The sequence below is a fragment of the Amblyraja radiata genome, chromosome 20, assembly GCF_010909765.2.
Source record: "Amblyraja radiata isolate CabotCenter1 chromosome 20, sAmbRad1.1.pri, whole genome shotgun sequence".
In the NCBI taxonomy this organism is placed as follows: domain Eukaryota; kingdom Metazoa; phylum Chordata; class Chondrichthyes; order Rajiformes; family Rajidae; genus Amblyraja; species Amblyraja radiata.
In genome coordinates this window covers 35,879,226-35,902,527 of record NC_045975.1, presented here as the reverse complement: position 1 = coordinate 35,902,527, position 23,302 = coordinate 35,879,226, and the positions used below count along the sequence as shown (strand labels likewise).

General features: G+C 42.7%; 1 protein-coding gene across 1 annotated transcript; it reads right to left on the bottom strand.

The window, feature by feature from the left end:
- Window positions 1-1,415: 1,415 nt before the first annotated feature.
- LOC116984412 (high choriolytic enzyme 2-like) lies at window positions 1,416-21,874 on the bottom strand. The gene is made up of 5 exons (XM_033038565.1): window positions 21,799-21,874; window positions 20,989-21,109; window positions 11,792-12,002; window positions 2,684-2,851; window positions 1,416-1,511 (listed from the first exon to the last, which is right to left on the bottom strand). Exons 1-5 carry the CDS (start codon window positions 21,872-21,874, stop codon window positions 1,416-1,418), a joined length of 672 nt encoding a protein of 223 aa, XP_032894456.1.
- Window positions 21,875-23,302: the final 1,428 nt, after the last annotated feature.

Genomic DNA, 23,302 nt, shown 5'->3' with positions numbered 1-23,302 from the left:
ATTGGCTTTTATGTAAAGTGCCGGAATACAAAGAGATGGATGGAATACAAAGAGATATTCTTTGGAACATTTTTACAACTGAAATCTTGATGGTCCAAGGGCCAGTGAGAGTCAGTAATCCGATAGAAACCAGGTCAACAGACAATGGAAGCAAGCATTAGTGCAGCAGAGTTTGGATCAGTTCAAGTGGATAATAGGAACAAAGTAGGAAATTAATTACTAAACTGCATTAGACGAATGTATAACAGAAACATGGAAACTGATGAGCAGCTGAAATGCTGTGGCAGTGGAGAAGGTGTAAGTGTAATTGAGATTTAAATTATTAATATTAGTAATACAAACAAATATGAGAACATATGAATACGCAGCAGCCAACAACTCCTCAAACTTGTTCATTCAATGCAATTATTACCAATTTGTAACACCATCTCTGATTTCCCACCTATCGTAGTAAACTTTCACCCCTTGGTAATTAAGAACCTATATCTGTTTGTAAAAATATTCTGAGACTCTGTTTCTACTGACTTTTGGTAAAGTTTGGACTGGAGACTTCAATGTAATCAAACTCTTGTAATTCCTGATTGCAAACTAGGTTCAATTGTCTTAAAAGTCACACAGACCTGCTTGGCATCACAAACAGTGAAATCTAACCTTGAAATGGAGCAGAACAGAATCAGGATGATATATGGAGATGTTTAAAAGGGAACTGCAGATGCTGGAATATCGAAGGTACACAAAATTGCTGGGGAAACTCAGCGGGCGCAGCAGCATCTATGGAGCGAAGGAAATAGGCGACGTTTCGGGCCGAAACCCTTCTTCAGATGTTTGGGTCATGGCTGGTTGAAACCTAGATTGTACAATGAAGAAACAAGCTCAAGCTCTCATTTTGCCTGCATGGGAATATGTCGACAACTAACAAGGAAAAAGCCCTGGGAGGGAGATCAGCTAGGAATCTTTAATCGTGTACTGTCTGTGGTAATAAATTTCAGGATGAAATTACAATTAAAGGAAACTACCTGTAATATGATTTCAAATATTAAACATTTGTGAATGGCTACAGCTTGTTCTCCACAGGAATTGGAGGCTGGAATCTGAATATGACCCAGAGAATACCAAATTAATAATCTGAATATGACCCAGAGAATACCAAATTAAATATTGCACAGAACCAAATAATTGGTCCTCTGCAATATTTACCAGTTGTGTGATTTCCATGCATAAAATTGATGACACATGAATGGAAATACTTTCATTTGTATGCATACATTTGTTTTGCTGTATACACAGACGCATTCAGAGTGTGTGCCTTAGATGCTGCTGCAAGCAAGATTTTCATTGTTTCTGTATCTCCCATACTTGTGCATCTGACAATAAACTCAACTTGACTAGACTTGACATGACAGTTGGTTTCAGACTCACCTGCCATAGTGCATAATTGAGGTATAATCATATTTTGTCCCAAGATTATTGGTCTGCAGTTTATCAAAATTAAATGCTTGATCTGTAAAATAATACAGAATTAATTAAAATGAATTTGTTTTACATTAGTTCATAAATATTAATGTTAAGCACTGAAAATAGTTGAAATATAGCCTTTATAAAAGCAGATATATGGATCAGTGAACTTCACTGCAGTTTATCGATTCATTCCTGATGTAATGGCAAATTTTAAACTTTTCCAGTGTCCCCTTTTCCAGTTGCCATTAATACACAGGTACAGTAGGAATGATCTTACGCAGACCCAATAGAACAGATCTTCCAGTCTTTATTTCCAGTTTAGTTGGTAGTTTATTGAGGTAGTTGTACAAATAATAATAATAATACATTTTATTTATGGGCGCCTTTCAAGAGTCTCATGGACACCTTACAAAAATTTAGCAGGTAGAGGAAAAACATGTAAGGGGAATGAAATAAATAGTAGAGACATGACTAGTACACAAAGTAAAGCCAGAATTCAATACAAAACACAATATGAGGCAATTAATGCACAGATGAAAAGGGAGGGGGACGTGGGGCTAAGGATAGGCAGAGGTGAAGAGATGGGTCTTGAAGCTGAACTGGAAGATGGTGAGGGACACAAAATTGCGGATCAGTTGGGGGAGGGAGTTCCAGAGCCTGGGAGCTGCCCTGGAGAAGGCTCTGTCCCCAAAACTGCGGAGGTTGGACTTGTGGATGGAGAGGAGACCGGCTGATGTGGATCTGAGGGACCGAGGTACAAAGAGATGAATGTACCAGGTTTTCCTAATTCTGCATGCAAGTTGTAGCTGGTTGCTCTGTCCTGGTCTGGTGAGAACTGTATGCGCTCCCTCCCTGTGCCTGCCCCTTCCTGTCCCCTCTGACCTTACATATACACCACATATACACCTGTGTATCTAATGACCGTCCCCAAGTGTCCAAAATAATACTGCAAGATATATCTCAGCAAAATAATATGACATGCCAACAATAAACACAAATGGTCCTGCACACCGGCCCCTAATTGTCCAATGTATATAACAAAACAATTACCAATAAATAAAAAAAGGAGCTATATACATTACACCACCCTCTTTTCCTTTACACCCTTGACCACCATTGTCATTCTTGGATTAGAGGCAAGTATTCTTGTGTCCACCGTTTCCAAATGAGATCTGCCATATATTGCACCTGTCTCCATCTGCTTTTAATGTACGTCTTCCTTTACAAGGAGTCCAGGTGGTAGTATTGGCTTGGCTTTCAACAGAAGAAGATGGTTTGGTGGGAGTGTTTCCAGGTCCATTGGATCATCAGAACTCTTGGTAATGGGTCGAGCATTTAAAATTGCTTCACCTTCACAAATTAAAATTTGCAATCCTTCATCGTCCAGAACTTGCTGGTTAAGAACAGAGCGCAGCACATTTTGAACCATGCGGATCAATCGTTTCCAAACACCGCCGTGATGGGATCCTGCTGGGGGGTTAAAGTACCACCTTATCCCTCGCTGAAGCATAGCACTCTGGATCGTGTCCTAATTCAAGCCATTGAATGCTTCTCTCAACTCACTTTCCACTCTGATTACATTTGTGCCATTGTCTGATCTTAAAGATGAAACGTGACCTCGTCGACAGATGAATCTTCGTAATGCATGGATGCAGGAGTCTGTGTCAAGTGTAGATGCAACTTCAAGTTGTACTGCCCTGCCTGCCATGCAGGTGAAGATTACGCCATACCTTTTAACAAAACTTTGTCCTCTTGATCTCTATAGGACCGAAGTAGTCTACTCCTACATCTGTAAAGGGAGGTTGATCTGGTAGAATCCTATCTAAGGGCAAGTCTGCCATTTTTTGTTCTTCCCCGCTGTCGTTTACACACAACAGTCTGGTATGAAACAGAATCTTAGCCACTTTCGCTGGTTTCTGAAAAGTGGTGCAGCTGTGCATTTATGATTTGACCAAAGCTTGTGGGCCTCATGCACCGGACCACTTTAACTTCCACCATCTTGTTGAGATTTGCTAACCATCCTGTCCATTGCTGAGAGAAGGTTTGGGGTACGCTTTCATCCCGTCCGAGTCTTTTCTTACATAGCTCCTGCATAATCAGCTTGGCTGGCAGAATAAATGGTGCTAGAAATCTTAAAGGGTCGTATATAAAGCCAACCACGGACAAGATGCCCCGCCTTGTGTATTGTCGTTCTTGCGCCGCAATTCTGAACTTGAACACATCCGTTTTAACGCACCAGTGCAATCCCAGTGCTCTTTCCATTGGCAGATTGTCTTTGGTCTCCCTGGTCTCCTTGGTTCTGTTTTCTTGTGGAATTGATGCCAATACAGCATGGCTGTTGCTGATCCACTTTGACAGCATGAATCCTCCCCTTTGACAGAGGGCAGTCAGGTATCTTACCATTTCAACTGCTTCCTGTTCCGGTACTTGTCTGAATCTGATGAGAACTCCAATGAGTGAGTTGGTAAGGTCTAGAGTCTGCAGCAGTTGGCAGTTAAATGATGTTCCTTTGAAGACTACACCACAGTCAAAGACCACCCTTAAGGTTCCTTTCCTTGAGTGATACATCCCACAATGAGGGATGTACCAGAGTTCTCCATCACTTTGATTCAGCTGGTCCACTGGGACCATTTCAGCCTAACCGTTTTCAATCATTTGTGTGAGGCAAGATATTCATCATGAAATTTCTCATTCTTGCCAAACTTGCATTTCGGGCTCTGGATGAGCTGATCTGCAATGCAATATTTGGCATGCCGGCGTTTTCTTGTTTGAACGGTAAGTCTAGACAATAGTGTCCATCTGTCATCGTTGCTGAGAGATTCACAATATTCAAGAATTTTACATCCTCTCTGGACATTTCCTGTTTCCTTGCTGGTTCTTTCACTGAAGTCGTGATTGTATTGTTTGACCAGTAACTCCTCTTGGTTTACAATGGATATTCGATTGACAGCAGCAGCAGGGCAGCCATTTTCATCCCTGCTGTCATTGTCTCCTCTCAGGGAGGACCCACCGCAGTAAGGTACTCACATCGTATGGTCCATCCCCTTGGCCGTTGACCAGCTCCCAAGGTTCCAATACCTTTGAAGCATTTGTCTCAATGCCAGTCTATTTCAGAAATCTTGATATCCTTCAAGTAAGGCCATTATATCATGTCTTCCTGTCTGGGAATGTTTAGCTAGGAAACAGGCATGGTCTTACAGGTGAACACATCAGATAGTTGAATATAATCGTCTTTGTCCAGACTAGATATTTCCAAACCTGAGATATGATGACTGATCACTGGCTTCACGGTTCATGGTACACAAGAGAATATTGGTCCTTTGTCCTGTAATGTTCAGTCTTCCATAAAGCTTTCTGTGCAAAAGGTAGATGAACTTCCATGATCCTAAAATGCATATGTTTGCAACACTGTGTCCCCTTTGTGGCTCTTTACCTGTACTGGTACAATGGAGAAGATGCAGGTTTCATCACCGGCTCCAATATGCCCCCACAGACGAGGTGAGAAAACAGCATTACTGACAATTGGTTTCTCATTCTGTTCTGTATGTTCTGGTTTCTTCTGTTTGTCCTTTTGTTCAATGTGAAGTATTTCAGGTTGATTTTGGTTGCACACATCACAAGTCTAATGAGTCCTATTTTCAAACATTCAAAACAGACTCCCTTCTCCTTTAAGAAGTCTATCCTTACTCTGTGCCCCTTCTTCCTGATTTGTGGACACTGCCCCAATGTGTGACCACTTTTATTACAGAACAAACAAGAACCTTGAGAATTGGTGGTAGATGCATATATTTTCATTCCATTTGTTGTCAGATCTTCTTGCACTGGTCCTTCTACAGGTATTACAGTTGTTGCAAAACTACTTCCTCTTGATCTTGACCTTTCTCTTGCTTTAGCAAAGGTAGAGCTTTTGACAGTTGCAATTGGCCTAGCATCCTGGATGTTTCCAAAAAGTGGATCTGACAGTATCTTCACTTGTCTATCTATGAAGTCTACCAGGTCAGAATATCTAGCTCGATGTCTACGCTGCGCCTATAGCTGACATGCCCTATTCCTCCACTTGAGCTTGTAAGGCAGTTTTAGAAGGATGGTCTTCATATTGGAAGCAACATTCATTTCTTCTATATTGGTGAGATGTTCCATTGCACTGCAACAACCTCTAAGGAACCGTGAGAACGCTTGCAATGCTTTCACATCCTCTGCTCTAATCACTGACCAGACAAATGCCTTGACCATATATGCAGTGGCAATCTTATGTTCATTACCAAAATGTTCTTAAAGCAGATCTTTTGCTCTTTTATAGCCCTGGGCTGGAGGCAAATGTTGGCAGCTGTGGACTATGTCTTTTGGATGCCCTCTTGTGTATTGCTCTAGAAAATGCAAGCAGTCACTGTAATCATTAGTCCTTCTTTCCATTCCTCTCTCAAATGCCCTGATGAAAACTTCAAACTGCAAAGGATCACCATCATAAACAGGAATGTCTCTTGGTGGTAAAGTAGAAGAGAGACTTTGTTGAGCCAGAAGAGCCGTGATGTCATTTTGCCTCTGAATTAAGTTACAGATATCACCTTGGTTTCCATCATCCAGTATAGGGGGGAGTAGTGCTAACATGCCCCTGCACTCTTTTGCATATGTCTGTACATTTTGCCTTTGAAGAGAGTATTGAGTTAGATGGGTTATTGCATGAGCTTTAACAGATGGTCCATGAGTTGGTTGTTTTGGTCTAACAACCTGCTGCTGGGAGAAAGATTCAATTCCCATCAACACGTTCTGCCTTTGTTTATTTGATCAGGTAAGTATTCATTTGCACGTGGATTTAATTTAGTTGCTGTTTCTTTTTGAGTTCTTTTCTCAAATAAGAGCTCATCCCATCAGGTACTCTGGAGCTGCTTCTTGCTCCCATGGCCTCAAATACATTGATCTTTGCTTTGGTTGCTGCCAACTCAACCTCTAGTTCCAGCTGTTCTTTCTTTCTTTTCAATTGTTCTTATTGTGCCTCAAGCTCATGCCTTTCCTTCAGAGCAGCAACCTGTTCCATGAGAGCAGCCTTTTCTGCCTTATCTTTAATACAAGCAGAGGACATTGAAAATGTACGCGATGAAGAACTAGATTTGTGGCTTGATCTAGGTTATGAGGCATTTGAAAGACTGTCATCAGGTGCAATGTCATCTGAGTTTACAACACGCTGTTGTATGGCAATTTCATCAATAGAATGTGTAGTTTGCTGTCCAACAAACTACACCTTTACATTCTTTCCATCCATCCATCCAGCCATCCATCTATCTACTACGCTAAAACGGTACAGAATAGCACTAAACCTTTTCCACAACCTTACTCACAATTGTCCTGTGGTTGTTTGTGTCAAGTGTCGTTCTGATTGATGTCATATTTCAAGTTATTGACATTTTTAGATTTACAAAACCCCAATTTAAGAAACATTTCTTCCCTGTGCTTACAGCTACGATGTCACAATGGGATTGTAGCTCTGCTCACAACATTGTTGCTATCCAAGTGCACAGTCCTGCTAGATCTAGCAAGTGCAAATGCATTTTTTCTTAAAGTCAGTACGCTGATTTCTTAAATTCAGTACGCGATTGGGGAGAGATGAGGGAGGGAGTGATTGAGGGTAGGGAAAATGAGAGGGAGGGAGAGGTGAGGGAGGGTGTAGAGGAAGGGAGGAGAGGGGAGAGAAGAGGGAGGGTGAAGAGGAGGGGGAGGGAGTGTATGCCTGCACAGCTGGGGGCTATGGGTGAATGGTGGAATATTGTGTTGGGGGAACGGGTTGCATGGGCGGAACGGGTGAATGGTGGAATATTGCATTGGGGAAACTGGGCCCAATGGGTCCCACGGTCTAGTACATAATTTCATATTATATCATATCATATACTTATTAAAAGTCTCATCTTGTATGTGTGTATATGTGGGTGTCTTTACATCTTTGCAAAAACATTACCCGGTAATGATAACATTTTTACATATTCTTTTTTTTTGTATAATATTTTTATTAGAAGCATATCCATATCGTAATCAAAACACATTTTGTTTATCAATTACATATTGTTAATAGCTGGGATCTCAGCTATCAAAATAGCTGGGGTTCTCGTTTATCAATTACATATTAACTCAGCTTCTATTTGTTGATTTTTTTTAATAGATAGAAAGAAAGGAAAAAAAGATTTTTAAAATAGAATAAATTACCAATAATACAGCTTTGGAGATAGGTCCGTAGATTATAAAACGTAACTATTCATCTAATCCTGGATGCAAGTTTCAGTCAGGCCTCCGTGCTGGACCAATTTACCCTTTCAGAAAATCAATAAATGGAGACCATATTCTAGCAAATAATTCTGGTTTGTCAATTAAGACAAGTCTAATTTTTTCCAAATGTAAGGTCTCCGACATCTCCATAATCCACATTTCTATTGTGGGGGTAGTTGGGTTTTTCCAAAATTTTTATATTAATTTTTTCTCAATTATTATACTATAATCAAGGAAATTTCTTTGGCTTGTTATAATTTTTAGGCTTTCTTCTGATATTCCTATTATTATTAGATTTGGGCCGGGATCCAATTGGATATTAACAACTTCAGAAATAATATTTAAAATATCTGTCCAGAAATGTTTAATTTTTATACAATTTACAAAGGTATGAGTTAAATTAGTCTCTGAATATTGACATTTGTCACAGATAGGGGAGATATTTGGAAACATTCTATTTAATTTTGTTTTAATGTAGTCTATGTAGTACTTTAAATTGTATGAAAGAATGTCTGGCATTTAACGAGCATTGATGTATATGTTGTAGACTTTCGTCCCAAATATCTTTCATTATAGGTTGATCTAATTCATTTTCCCATGCTTGTCTATATAGTTCCGTCGACGGGACCTCATTTTCTAAAAGAATATTATAAATGTGAGATATTAATTTATCTGTATTAGGATGTTTATTCAAACATTCATCAAGAGTCTCTGGCTCTCTAGTTCTATATTCTTGTGTGTGTGATTTAACATAATCTCTAATTTGTAAATATCTAAAAAAATATTTGAATGTAGTCCATAATTCTGTTGTAACTCCTGAAATGAAAGAAAAGTACCTATAAAGATGTCCCACCTTTTTAATTCCACAATTTTTCCATTGTATAAAACCTTTATCCAACACAGAGGGTTTAAATGAAGGATTATTTACAATGGGGAGAAAGAAGGATAAATTATCCAATTTTAAAGTCTATTTTAATTGTTTCCAAATTCTTATACCACTATATATTATAAGATTTTCACAATAGGTTTTTTAATTCAGTTTTGTGGAAGCTAACAGAATCGAGCCAATTTCAAAAGGCGAACAATCTTCCCTTTCCATCTTTAACCAGTCTGGTTGCTGATCCATATCTTCCAACCAGAAGTTCATATTTTTAAAATTAACTGCCCAAAAGAAAAAGAAAAAATTTGGTAAAACTAATCCTCCGTTCGTCTTGCATTTACATTTTTTTTTTTTAATTCTATGGTTCTTATAATCCCAAATAAAACTTGTGACAATAGAATCAACTTAAAAAAAAAAAATTTGGGGAGATATGTCGGGATTGATTGAAAGAGGTACAGTAATTGCGGAAGAAAAATCATTTTTATGGCATTAATTCTACCGAGCATTGAGGTGGGAAGTGTTTTCCAATACTGAATATTCTTATGCAGTTTATTAAGTAAAGGTGGAAAATTTAATTTAAATAAAGAAGTATATTTCTTAGTCACATAAATTCCTAGATATTTAAATTTTCCGATGACTATTTTAAAAGGAGATTGTTGCAATGTATGTAGGTTGAGTTCCGTTATTGGCATAATTTCACTTTTGTTCCAATTAATTCTATATCCCGAAAATGAGCCAAATAGAGTTATAAGATTTAACAAGTTTGGAATGCTAGTTTCTAGATTTGTAATGTATATTAATACATCATCTGCATGTAAAGAAATTTTATTAACTGTATCTTTAGTATTATACCCATATATTTCTGGGTGGACTCTAACACTTTCTGCCAGTGGTTCAACAGCAAGGGCGAATAATAATGGAGATAACGAGCATCATTGTCTACCAATCTAGATAAATTAGATTTAGGTGATAACATTTGGTTTGTCAATATTCTAGCTGTTGGGTTAGTATATAAAAGCTTAACCCATGTGCAGAACTTCTCGCCCAGTTGAAATGTTTCCATCACTGAAAATGAATAGGGCCATACCACCTGATCAACATGTTTACATATTCTGATTCACATTTTTCCGCTCTGGGCAGAGAACACCCACACTGAACATTTTATGCTTTATTTCCCTCTCTACCCCATTCCACTCTACTCTCCCCCTCCTTCTCTACCCCTCCCCCTCCCTCTCTGCCTCCTCTACCTCTCTCCCCCCATCCTCTCCCTGCCCCCTCCCTCTCTGCCCCCCCCAGGTAATTCACACTCCCCCCCCCCCCCGGGTTATTCACACTTCCCCCCTCCCCCCCACCCGGGTTATTCACACACTCCCCCCCACCCGGGGTATTCACACTCCTCCCCCTGGGTTATTCATACCCCCGACACCGCCGAAAAATACGCTGCCGATGGAACAAAGGACGATGAAGTCAGGGCCTGGACTGGAGACTGTGGCGGCCGAACTGACGGCTGCATTCCATAGCCAGGACTGGGATGAGTACGAGAACCAGGACGAGTTCCAGGCCCTGGCGCTGCTCTATGACCTGGGTAGGTGCTGCCTCTACACCCTCCCACTCTCTACCCCCCCCCCCCCCCAGGTTATTCGGACCTTTCCCCCACCCGCCTCCCGCACCTTTCCCCCACCCTCCTCCCCTGCCACCGCAGCCGGCCGGAATTGAGCTGGGGTGCCGCTGCTTCTCCGCACAGCCAGCGCCCAGAAGAATTGTGAACCCCAGCTCAAAAAGGCAACTAACACCCCCGACCTCTCCCCCTCTCCCCGGATTATTCACACATCCTGCACTCCCCCGCTGTCATGACGCCCCGGCTGGTGTTTTACGCGGCCATCGAGAGGAAGGGGTTTGGAGGGGCCTCGTGCGACGTCCTGTGCGGTTCGGTGCCTCTGGTTCGGGGGGGGGGGGGGTCATGTGGCGGCACCTGATAGCAACCTAAGGTCACGACTACCATCGGCTCTAGAGGGTGGCATCTTAGTGGGGGAGGCACGAGTCGCGGGGTCAGTACCCAAGTTGTTATTTATGGCCGGGCAACGCCTGTGTCAGGTGAGGAGTAGGGAGCTGTATTACAGAAGAATAAACAGGTCTAGTGCGCACAACTTGTGTCCTACTAGTTTTTGGCTGGACTCCTGCCAGTCCCCGCCACAGTATCACGCAGGTGCGCGATGATTTTGAGCATCCCAAAATCCTGGGGTCCCGCACGCTACCGCGCATCACTGCATACGCCACCATGCCTCAGCACGCGCCATGCATGCCATGCGCGCGTCATGCGCGTGTCACGCGCGCATCACTACGCGCCAACCAATTTTGAGGGTGTCGAGCAAATGACGCCCAAGTGGAACAGGGCCTAAACCAACCTTTCTGCATTTTTGTCCAACTCATTTAAATATATCACAAACAACAGTGGTCCCAGCACAGATCCCTGCTGACTCCTGGCTGTTTAAAAGCATAAATTATTTTCTAATTTGGGAGAAAATTCAGAAATCGTAGATGCTATGTGGAGGATTCCCAAAGCATTAATTTGCAAGTTGAATCTGTAGTAAGAAAGTCAAGAGCATTGCCAGCATTTATTTCAAGAGGACTATAATACAAAAACAGGGATGTAATGTTGAGGTATTTTGAGTAATTTTGGCCATCATATCTGAGGAACGATGTGCTGGTTCTGGAGAGGGTCCAGAGGAGGTTTACGAGAATGATCCCAGGAATGAGTGGGTTAACATATGATGAGTTTTTGACGACTGGGCTTCTATTCGCTGGAATTTAGAAGGATGGGGGACACATCTTTGAAACTCACCGAATAGTGAAGTGCCTGGTTGGAGTGGATGTAGAGAGGATGTTTCCACTAGTGGGAGAGTCTGGGAGCAGAGGTTATAGCCTCAGAATTAAAGGATGTTTCTTTAGGAAGGAGGTGGAATTTGTTTGTCAGATGGTGGCGAATCTGTGTAATTCATTACCACAAAAAGCTGTGGAGTCCAAGTCAATGGATAGTCTAAGGTAGAGATAGATTCTTGATTGGTATGGGTGTCAGGGGTTATGGGGAGAAGGCAGGAGAATGGGGCTAGAAGGGAGATCAGCCATGATTGAATGGCGGAGTAGACTTGATGGGCCGTGTGGCCTAATTCTGCTCCTAACACATTAACTTAGATATACCAGTATCCAAAAGGGATGTTTAATTTTCTTACTTTTCATAACATTTTGCCATAAGATCCTGACATAGGTGTCACGGTCACTCCTGCAGTGTTCATGCTGAAAACCGATTGAATGCAGAAATTCATGTTCTATTATACCAAAGTACAAGCAAGATCGCTGGTTGAGTGATAGTATCTGTTGTCTTCCCGTAAATCCAACAATTGCATAGCATCTGAGAATGCAAACAATTTAATTATTAATGGATTATTGTTCTCTACAAATTTGTACAATACTATCATTTGAAAAAAAAACACACATTAACACAGTTCCAATAGGTTTTTAGGTAAGTAAAATATATATTGTTGAACTGATCCACATAATCCAGGAGGTTTCCTGACTCAGCATCCTGAAAAATAGTGACAGGCTCCGGTCATTTCCATGTCATGACTCATGTGATATAAAGGCCATGTATACCCAGCATGGAGTTGGAACAGAGAGAAAGATACTTTGGAAGGACCAGATTTTATTACTTGTTTGCATTTTAGGTGAAAATCTTCAGTAAATAATCTAAAACTGCCTGCGTGGATTTTGCTACAAAGTAGGAGTAAAGTGTTCTCTAAACTCAATAATCAGACCTTCTGAGAATTAAATTACTTTCATCCAGACCTCCAAATATCAATTTAATTCAGTATTATATTGTGCACAATTGGTTTCTTCTAGCTCTCTGGGCAGTCCACCATAACTCTAAATTTTCTGTGCACTTTGAGACAACCCCGCTGGTTCCAGGGTTATATAATATCTAGCATGATTTTGGTATTGTGGGGATTAACTTCCAAAGGAAACCATTCATGAACCTTATCTACCAAAGCAAAGAACATGAGTAAAGAGAACCTACTACAATTTTACAGGACCACACCAGAATTACTATGTACTGGTGTGGTTTCCAGATTTAAGGAAGGACTAGCCCAAGTGCAGCTGCTCCCCCAACGCAGCCGTTCCCTACCCATAGCCCCCACTGGAGACGTGGTCCTCCAACTCAAGCGGTTCACGAACATAAGATTCCAGCACTCAGCAGTGAGGCTGTTTTTAAATGGCGTCTTTGAGGCGAGAGGCAGGTACCAGCAGCCGTTATGGTCGCTGGCCAGCAGGAGGCGACAAAATGAGTGAGTGGGGGGGGGGGGGGGGGGGGGGGAGAAAGATTTTATTAAAAATGTGTACATAAACACGGTAGAATTTAATGAGGAGTGGATACTTGGAATGAAAAGTGAAATCGCTACCGAAATGGAACAAATCTCGGCGTTTCTGGGTCTGGTGTTGGCGTAGCAACGAATCAAAGGCTGGCGCCCACAAGTCAGGCGCAGAGACAGACAGACAGACAGACAGACAGACAGACAGACAGACAGACAGACAGACAGACACACACACACACACACACACACACACACCCACCCACCCACCCACACCCACCCACCCACACCCAGCCAGCCAGCCAGCCAGCCAGCCAGCCAGCCAGCCAGCCAGCCAGCCAGCCAGCACAGAGTTTTAATATTATATAGATATAAAGATTTTCGTGGGGGGGGGGGGGAGGGGGGGGAAGAACAATGAAAATTCACAAGATTGATACTAGGAATGTGAGATTGAGCAGATTAATCCCAACCTCTCTGGAGTTTAGAAAAATGAGAAGTTATCCCTGAAAAGTATAAAAATCTTACATGTTAAATGCAGCCATGATATTTCACTTGGGTGGGTTGTCTTAAACCCTGAGTGACAGTCTCAAAATAAAGAGATGGCCATCACAGCTGAGATGAGAAGACATTTCTTCAACAAAAATGTAGTAAATCTTAGAAATTCTTTACTGAAGAAGAGGGTTGTGGAATCTTGGTCATCAAATATTTTCCATGATATGGATCAATGGATTTTTGGATATAAAGGGAATTAAAAGATAAAGGGGTAAGTGGAGTAAATGGCACTGAGGTAAGAACCTTGATCTTATTGAATGGTAGAGCTGACACAATAGACTGAGTAGTCTATTCCTGCATCTATGTTCTCCAGAGTAAAGATAAATACAGGTACTAACTATACTGGGATTTTACTTCGGAGTCACATGAGTGACTATGTGAAAACCCCGTACAGCTGCACGTGCGTCATTACGTCAGACGCATTAGTGCAGGCGACCGGTTGGAGCAGCAGAAGCTCCTCCAGCGGGTAAGTTTAAACTTCAGGTAAGTTTGTATTTCTTACCTGTTTTGTTTCCTTGCAGGAACCTCTTGTTCCAGAGGCTTCCTGCCGGATGATTCGCGAGGACCGACGAGGGAACCAGCTATGGGCTGTGGGGAAACCCCAGTTCTCGCCGCGGAAGCGGATAGCTGTGGAATGTCGGGTTTCGCGAGGTCGGTCTCTGACGGGGTGGTCAGTGACTTTCAGGCGCTCCGGGTGCCAGGAGGGTTTCCCTCCGATAGTCAGGTACACACTGGGGTTCCCGGGGAGGGGACCTCCAGTAGACCGGGTGCTGGGAGGGTTTCCCTCCGATATAAATATAGATGCTGGGGTTCCCGGGGAGGGAACAGCCAGCAGACCGGGTGTCGGGAGGGTTTTCCCCCAATATGACTATAGATGCTGGGGTTCCCGGGGAGGGGACAGCCAGCAGACCAGGTGTCGGGAGGAGTTTTCCCCGATATACATATAGATGCTGGGGTTCCCGGGTTGGGGAAATCCAGTAGTAATGCGGCTCTCAGACCGCAGGGGTCCCCAGGATAGGGGTTAAACGGACCGCAACGGTCAGCCCTGGTGCCGGTAGGGGTTTTTCCCTCTGGTAATACATATGGACGCTGGGATTCCCGGGGAGGGGAAATCCAGCAGCAATGCGGTGCCCAGACCGCAGAGGTCCCCAATATATGGGGTAAACCGACCAAAATGGTCAGCCCTGGTGCCGGCAGAGTTCCCTTCCGGTAATGAGAACATTTGGAGGTTCGCCAGGATGGAGCCCCTAATGGAGAGGAGGCTCCATCTAGATACACTCCAACAGCAGGAGTTGTGTCAGTGCGGGACTATGGGAGAGTCCGCGCCAGCAGCGCTTTGGACAGGGCTGCATCTAGGGGATGCCGAGTCTATTGGCAATGTTGGGCATATGGGAGAGCCCGCACTAGCAGCACCTTGTAACAGGGCTGCTTAATAGGGATGCCGAATCTATGACAGTGCTGGCCTATGGGAGAGGCTGCGCTAGCAGCGCCTTGTAATAGGGCTGCTTAATGTATGGCAGCAGTACCTGTAGAAGGGCTGCATAATGTCTCCCTCATGGAGGTGAGCTTACCGGTACAGTTTTGTTCTGACCCTGAAGTTGGAGGTATTGCAGAATAGCATACCCCAAGGGATGTAAGCCGCCGGGTCAGTATGTAATCTGACGCCGAGTCTATGGCAGCGCTGGCCTATTGCTCTAGGCCGCGCCAGCAGCGCCTTGTAACAGGGCTGCTTAATGTCTCCCTCATGGAGGAGGAGAGCATGCTGGGTCAGTGTAAATCTGACGCCGAGGCTGAGGGTATAGCCGTGGAGCATACCCCAAGGGATGAAGGGCACGTGTCAGAGGTACGATTCCTGGCAGCAAGGTTGCCATCCCAACACAATGCAGTGAACACCGCTATCAGGGGATGTTAGAGCCACTCGTCGAATCTTCTATTCAGGTCAGCTATTCATTCCACAGGCAAAACCTGGAGGACGAAGCATAAGCTGTTGGACCAATTAGGCCAACGACGAGGAAGGCTTCATAATTTCGGTGACAACGCACCCCACAGCTTCATCGGCAGTAAGCGGTTCACTGAAGCTGGTAGCAGCATGAAAGCTGACCAGAGTTACTCTACAACTAAGTGACCACGAACAAGTTGGTAAGATTTACACTTGGTTGTACAATACACAAATGATTAAGACATTGTTATCTACTCAGAGGCATTTTACCAGGTAAAACTGGACATTACTAGTATTCCAAGCAGGTTGGAATTACGCCAGAATTGTGTTGAGCCAGGTTCAGTATTTTAGCCAGGTTTGCCTTCGAGACAGGCTCGGAGATATGGGCAGAATTGTCTTTCAAGGCAGGGTCAGAATTATGGCAAGAGTTGTCTTGAGACATGTGAGAATTATTGGTAACCGGCCCATAGTTGCCGTTCAGGGCACACATGAAATGATGGCAGGCGTGGCCTGTTCATTATGAAAGAAGGGTGATTAAACTGATTTCATAGGGTTTTCCAAGTACAGTGATCATCAGAGATATTTGGAGGCATTGCTATGATGAGGCAATTTAACAGTATGATGACAATAAATCATTCAAAGGACTACTCAGAGTTCAAATGTATTGTATTGTTATGTATTGTCTGGATGATATTTTGACGCTGTATTTGGCTAAAATCCACTGTTTCAGTCTCAAGCTACTTGAGAAATTGTTCTCCTCTATCCAGTTAAATTAAGTTGTTATCAAATGGATAGTTGGCTTGTGACTCCGCCCTGGGCAACAGATTGGAATCAATAGAAACCGGGAACAGCCTTGTCGTTATAAAGCAGCTTTCTATTCATTACACTAATTGGCAATGTAATAGATGTGATGCAGCTGTGCAAGTGGGAGAACTGACAGCATGCTTAATGGCAAACTATAAAGGGCCATGAAGGTCATTGATAACACACCTTTGCTATTACCAGCTGAAGCTATTAAAGTCACTATGATGGACAAACAGTATTCAGCATTGCTCCAGTAGTTGATCAATAAATATGTCATTATATTGCAAAATGATGTTAATGGCCTAAGGTGGGAAAATGCGAATGTCATCTCTAGTTGGAGGTGGAGGAGATTTGCATGTTATTAACTCTTCAGTTATTGGTATCAACTATCTATAGACCCTACGTGCATTTTATGGGTTAAAGAGTGATTGAGCGAATATGCATAGCTGCATGCTCAACTTCATGTTGATACACTATGATGGTGGCATATGATAATCACGGGGGTGCAATCAAGTAAAAGAATCCTGTAATAGGTACATAATCTCACTTGACACTGGAGTATCATCAAGTACAGATGAATGACAACACAGGATGGGTGTTGGACCACACCGTATTTATGAAATTCTGATTCAATGCAACACCGAATATAGATATGTTGTTTTCATGCTAATTCACAGGTTGCAAATATATGTGGCATAACAGTGGCGAAAGATACATTAGGTGTCCTTGAGACTCTTGAAAGGCGCCCATAAATAAATTAATTTTTATTATTCTCGCTACAAGCAGGAGGAATGGTCTTTTATGTCTTCCTCCATTTTGCTTTATGAGTCGGGTCTTGAAATAAAGTCATCAAGAGCCCGCTTTAGGTTCCAGCTGTGGGATTGGCCAATGCAGTTTGATTCCTGATTTGTCGGGAATAATAATAATGCAACCTTACATGGTTATTTTAAACGTAACTTGCTGGTTCAGCCTGTGGCTCAGGAAATCAGCCGTTGCATGATAAAATCAATTTATGTTCTACAGATTCTCAATAGACTGCCTACGGCTTGGATTGTCACACCTATTCTTGTATGTATTCACAGTGCTGGAATAGTACCAAAAAGCAGTACTTTGCTTCTTCAGGAGATGGGAAGCGTTTGTTTAATGCTCATGTTACATGTAAAATGGTACAGATTCTGAGCTATTGGAGTTCATTTTAAAAGGTCTTTCACAATATTGAGTTATTGGGTCATTAACTGTGCCAAGGTGCTTTCCATCAGATTTACTGCAGCAAACGAGATCCACTTTGTTGGGTTCACCCCGGATATCGAATTAGTAAAGGTATCTTTAACACAGGTTTTCCCAGGACAAGTACAATGCAGTATGAGAGGTTGACATTGTATTAACACTATTTCACCAGGGAGTTCCAGCTACATTCTTAGCTTTGGCCGGATCTCATTAGGTAGTTATCCTCCTGGTGCTGGTTTAGTGCAACAGGTCACTCGCTACATAATTGTGACAGGAGAGGATGATTACATCTGCAAATATATGTATAGTATTTTATGTTATAATTTATTTAAGCAGAGCGGTAGGGGGGTCAGGTCTCAAAATAGGTCAAGGCATACCCAGGAACCTTTCGTTATGTGAGGGCACACATATACAACAATACATCAAGGTCACCAAGAGCCTTCGAGACTCTGAGCTAGCTATGATTGTTAGTTACAAAAAACGTTATAAGAACGTATCTGTTCAGATCTTGCCAGGTGTTAAAACGGAGTTGAGTTATGCAGGAGTAGATACTGATCCGGTTCTCACTTCACCAGGGCTGCTATAACAGCAGCAGCAAGGGTTAATTACGTTCCGCTGGACCACATCCTAACGGCTGTAGCGTGGTCAAATGAACACATTTTCAAACATTTTATAATAACCCGTTGTCAGACCAGGGGTATTTATCAACTTTATTTTACGTTCTGATATAGGTTCCATCCGGATGAGAGATGTGACTAGTGTTATTACTTTATTTAACAGCATCAGCATGTTTAAATCTATGTCATGGCTGTATGCATTATGAATGTTTTCCCTCATTTGTCAATGGGCCAGTTGTGGTTGTGTAGACTTGTTTCTCACGGCATGAAATCACAGAGCTTTGAAATCTTCACGTAATCACTCACAGACTCCGAAGTAAAATAGTAAGATTAAACGAGAACTTACCAGTTTGAAGTTTGATCTTTATTTTATGAGGAGTTATGATGAGGGACAACGTGCCCTCCGCTCCCAACCCTCATTAAGGTCATCTGGTAGTTCTAGTCTTCTTTCATCTTACTATTATACTTCAGTCACTATTATCTGTGATTTCACACCGCTGCTTTGAAGATTGACACACGTGCGGCTGTACGGGGTTCTTCACGTAGTCCCTCATCGTAACTCCTTATAAAATAAAGATCAAACTTCAAACTGGTAAGTTCTCGTTCAATCTTACTATTTTCTGTGATTCCTTGAATGCCTGCCATTCTTTCCTAAACAAATGGCATCAAAATTGCCATTGTATAAAAGACCAAATGCTGATTAACTTCCCTTAATGATATATATGACAGTAGTGATTCTTGATCTCAAAGATGGTACATGCAGATCATGAAACCACAATCTGCAGTCTAATGTAATTTCATTCAGGTTGTCATAAGGTCATTAGGGATAACAGAATCAGGCCATCCGGCCCATCAAGTCTACTCCGCAAATTCAATCGTGACTGGTCTATCTCTCCCTCCTAACTCCATTCTCCTCCCCATAACCTCCGACACCTGTACTAATCAAGAATCTATCTATCTTGCCTTAAAAATGAGGGAGGCTCTCAACATTTACTTTCCTTTCCTAATTTCCATACTTATGTGTCCAAATAAAACTACATTTTTCATGCATCTGTCCAGATCACCTATTATTTGATCTGCCTGTTCCTTGCTGAATGGGGGCATTGGTCATTGAGCATTAGCAAATAAATTGATTCTTTTGTTTTATTTCCCAAGAATGATCTGAACCAAGTTTAAGGGCATGAGCCATGACATACAGTGGCTTGCAAAAGTTTTCATACCCCTTTTACTTTTCCACATTTTGTCACGTTACAACCACAAACGTAAATGTATTTTATTGGGATTTTATGTGATAGACCAACACAAAGTGGTGCATAATTGTGAAGTGGAAGGAAAATGATACATGGTTTTCAAATTATTTTACAAATAAAAAACTGAAAAGTGTGGCGTGCAAAAGTATTCAGCCCCCTGAGTCAATACTTTGTAAAACCACCTTTCGCTGCAATTACAGCTGCAAGTCTTTTGGGGTATGCCTCTACCAGCTTTGCACATCTAGAGACTGAAATTTTTGCCCATTCTTCTTTGCAAAATAGCTCAAGCTCAGTCAGATTGGATGGAGAGCGTCTGTGAACAGCAATTTTCAAGTCTTGCCAGAGATTCTCAATTGGATTTAGGTCTGGACTTTGACTGGGCCATTCTAACACATGAATATGCTTTGATCTAAACCATTCCATTGTAGCTGGCTGTATGTTTAGGGTCGTTGTCCTGCTGGAAGGTGAACTTCCGCCCCAGTCTCAAGTCTTTTGCAGACTCTAACAGGTTTTCTTCCAAGATTGCCCTATATTTGGCTCCATCCATCTTCCCATCAACTCTGACCAGCTTCCCTGTTCCTGCTGAAGAAAAGCATCCCCACAGCATGATGCTGCCACCACCATGTTTCACAGTGGGGATGGTGTGTTCAGGGTGATGTGCAGTGTTAGTTTTCCGCCACACATAGCGTTTTGCATTTAGGCCAAAAACTTCAATTTTGGTCTCATCTGACCAGAGCACCTTCCTCCACATGTTTGCAGTGTCCCCCACATGGCTTGTGGAAAACTGCAAACGGGACTTCATATGGCTTTTTTTCAACAATGGCTTTCTTCTTGCCACTCTTCCATAAAGGCCCGATTTGTGGAGTGCACGACTAATAGTTGTCCTGTGGACAGATTCTCCCACCTGAGCTGTGGATCTCTGCAGCTCCTCCAGAGTTACCGTGGGCCTCTTGGCTGCTTCTCTGATCAATGCTCTCCTTGCCCAGCCTGTCAGTTTAGGTGGACGGTCATGTCTTGGTAGGTTTGCAGTTGTGCCATACTCTTTCCATTTTCGGATGATCGATTGAACAGTGCTCCGTGAGATGTTCAATGCTTGGGATATTTTTTTATAACCTAACCCTGCTTTAAACTTCTCCACAACTTTATCCCTGACCTGTCTTGTGTGTTCCTTGGGCTTCATGATGCTGTTTGTTCACTAATGTTCTCTAACAAACCTCTGAGGCCTTCACAGAACAGGTGTATTTATACTGAGATTAGATTACACACAAGTGGACTCTATTTACTAATTAGGTGACTTCTGAAGGTAATTGGTTGCACTGGATTTTATTTAGGGGTATCAGAGTAAAGGGGGCTGAATACTTTTGCACGCCACACTTTTCAGTTTTTTATTTGTAAAAAAATTATGTATCATTTTCCTTCCACTTCACAATTATGAGCCACTTTGTGTTGGTCTATCACATAAAATCCCAATAAAATACATTTACGTTTGTGGTTGTAACGTGACAAAATGTGGAAAAGTTCAAGGGGTATGAATACTTTTGCAAGCCACTGTATAAACCATCTCAAATTCCACATAATAGTCCACTAACTAAGATAATAGTCCACTAACAAGATCTTCATGGAGCTGAATCTTTCAACTTACCCAGCTCCTGCGGTAACTGAAACAAAGGCACGTTTATGTCTACGAGGCTCGTAAAACTTTACGCACGTGAAAGTGGCAATCTCATGCAGAGCTCTTTTAATTATTCTTCTTTCTGAATTATCTACATTTAAAGAACAAAACCAATCAACAGATTATCGCAAATGTAGTTAAACAGATATTTCATAATGTACAATATATACGATACGATAGAACTTTATTGATCCCAAGAGGGAGATTGGTCTACCAACAATCATAAAACACAAGATACATGTGACGAGTGGAAAGCCCAGGATTGGGGATTGGAGGGGAGAGGGGGGAGGGGGGAGGGGAGAGGGGAGAGGGGAGTCAGTCTTACCTCACGATAGAAGGGGGAGGAGTTGTACAGTTTGATAGCCACAGGGAGAAAGGACCTCCTGTGGCCTTTTGTGCTGCATCTTGGTGGAACCAGTCTGTTGCTGAAGGTGCTCCTCAGGTTGACCAGTATGTCATGGAGGGGAGTGAGATGTATTGGCCAAGATGCTCCGCAGTTTGAGGAGCATCCTCCCCTCCAAGACCATCTCCAGTTAATCTATCTCCGCCCCCATGACGGACCAGCCTTCCTGGTGAGTTTGTTGATCCTATTGACATCCGCGGCCTTCGGCCTGCTACCCCAGCACTCGACAGCGAAGATGGCACTGGCCACCACCAATTGGTAGAACATCTGCAACATCTTACTGCAGACGTTGAAAGAGCAGAGTTTCCTAATAAAGTACAGACGGCTCTCTCCCTTCTTCTACAAGGCCTCAGTGATCTTGGACTAGTCCTGATTACTGTCCAAGTACACTCCAAGGTACTTGTATTCCTTGGTAAACTGCACGTCCACACCTTTGATGGAGACGGGGGACATGGGTCTTCCTCTCTTCCTAAAGTCCACCACTAACTCCTTAATCTTGTCGGTGTTGAGCTGCAGGTGATTCAGCCCACACCATTCAGTCATTGACTACAACTCTGTATTCAGCTTCCCTCCCCTCCCCGATGCAGCCCATACTTAGAGCCATCCGAAAACTTTTGAAGGTGACAGGAACCTGAGTTGTATCTGAAGTCCGAGGTGTAAATGGTGAACAGGAAAGGAGAGGACTGTCCCCTGTGGGGCCCCTTTGTTGCTCACTACTACCATGTCCGAGACACAATTCTGTAGCCTGACATGCTGTGATCGTCCCGTCAGGTAGTTGGTGATCCAGGACACCAAATGAGCATCCATCTGTATCTTCGTCAGTTTGCTCCCTAGCAGTGCACGCCGGATGGTGTTAAAAGCACTGGAGAAGTCCAAAAACATGACTCTCACAGTGCTTCCCAGCTTATCCAGGTGAGCATAGGTACGATGAAGCAGGTGGATGAGAGCATCCTCAACCCACATCTTTGTTTGGTAAGTGAACTGCAGGGGGTCCAGGTAGGGTTTAACCAACAGTCGCAGATGAGTGAGCACCAGCCTCTCCTGGGACTTCATGATGTGTGAAGTCAGCGCCATTGGACTGTAGCTGGGACGCGTTCTGTTTGCTACAGGAATCAGTCACAGGAACCCATCCTAGGCTCAGGTTGAAGATATGCTGAAGTACTCTGCACAACTGGCTAGCACACGCCTTGAGTACCCTAAGGCTGACATCATCGGGACCCATGCTTTGCCTGGGCGGAGTCTGCTTAGCTCTTTACTCACCTGCTCATCCTTGATGGTCAGGTACGACAAAGAAAGGGCAGAGGAAGAGGACCAGGGGGATTGAGGGGGAGAGTCTGGCGGGGAGCAGGGGGGAGGGTGGGCAGAGGCCTCACCATCAAATCTATTAAAAAAACAGGTTTAGCTCTTTCTGGTTACCGGTTAGATCTGGCTACTATTTTACAAATTTATCATTTTGGTCAGTCCCTTTATGGAGTAATGGTTAATTAATATAATAAATGCAGTCTCATAACTAAAGAGGAAATAGCTAAACATTTAGGAAAGATGAAAAGAATTACACGTATTCAACGTGGCAAACTTCATCAATCTGTACAATTGTTTGGGGTGAATCATTTGTCTGAGTACATACATGGATTGCCATTCTTGCCATTTTATGAAAGGTAAACCATGTTAGACAAATTTACTCAAATTCTTTGATGATATAACAGGGAGCGTTACTAGACGGGATCGTACCTCTAGTGTATTTAGATTGCCACATTAGAGGCGGTGCAATAAATTAAAAACCTCATTGTATTGGAGGAATTCTGTCAGAATTAGTTGAAAACTGGCTGTTTTATAGAAAACAGTATTAGAATAAATGGACGGTAGACACAAAATGCTGGA

Excerpts from the sequence above, each read along its gene's own strand:
- LOC116984412 (XM_033038565.1), bottom strand. The coding sequence starts at position 21,874 with ATGTCCCCCGTCTCCATCAAAGGTGTGGACGTGCAGTTTACCAAGGAA. Across the intron at positions 21,110-21,798 it reads CCTTGGAGTGTACTTGGACA|ATAATTCAGAAAGAAGAATA; the intron begins GTAATCAGGACT and ends CTTTAAATGTAG. Across the intron at positions 12,003-20,988 it reads TCAGTTACCGCAGGAGCTGG|ATGCTATGCAATTGTTGGAT; the intron begins GTAAGTTGAAAG and ends TTGCATTCTCAG.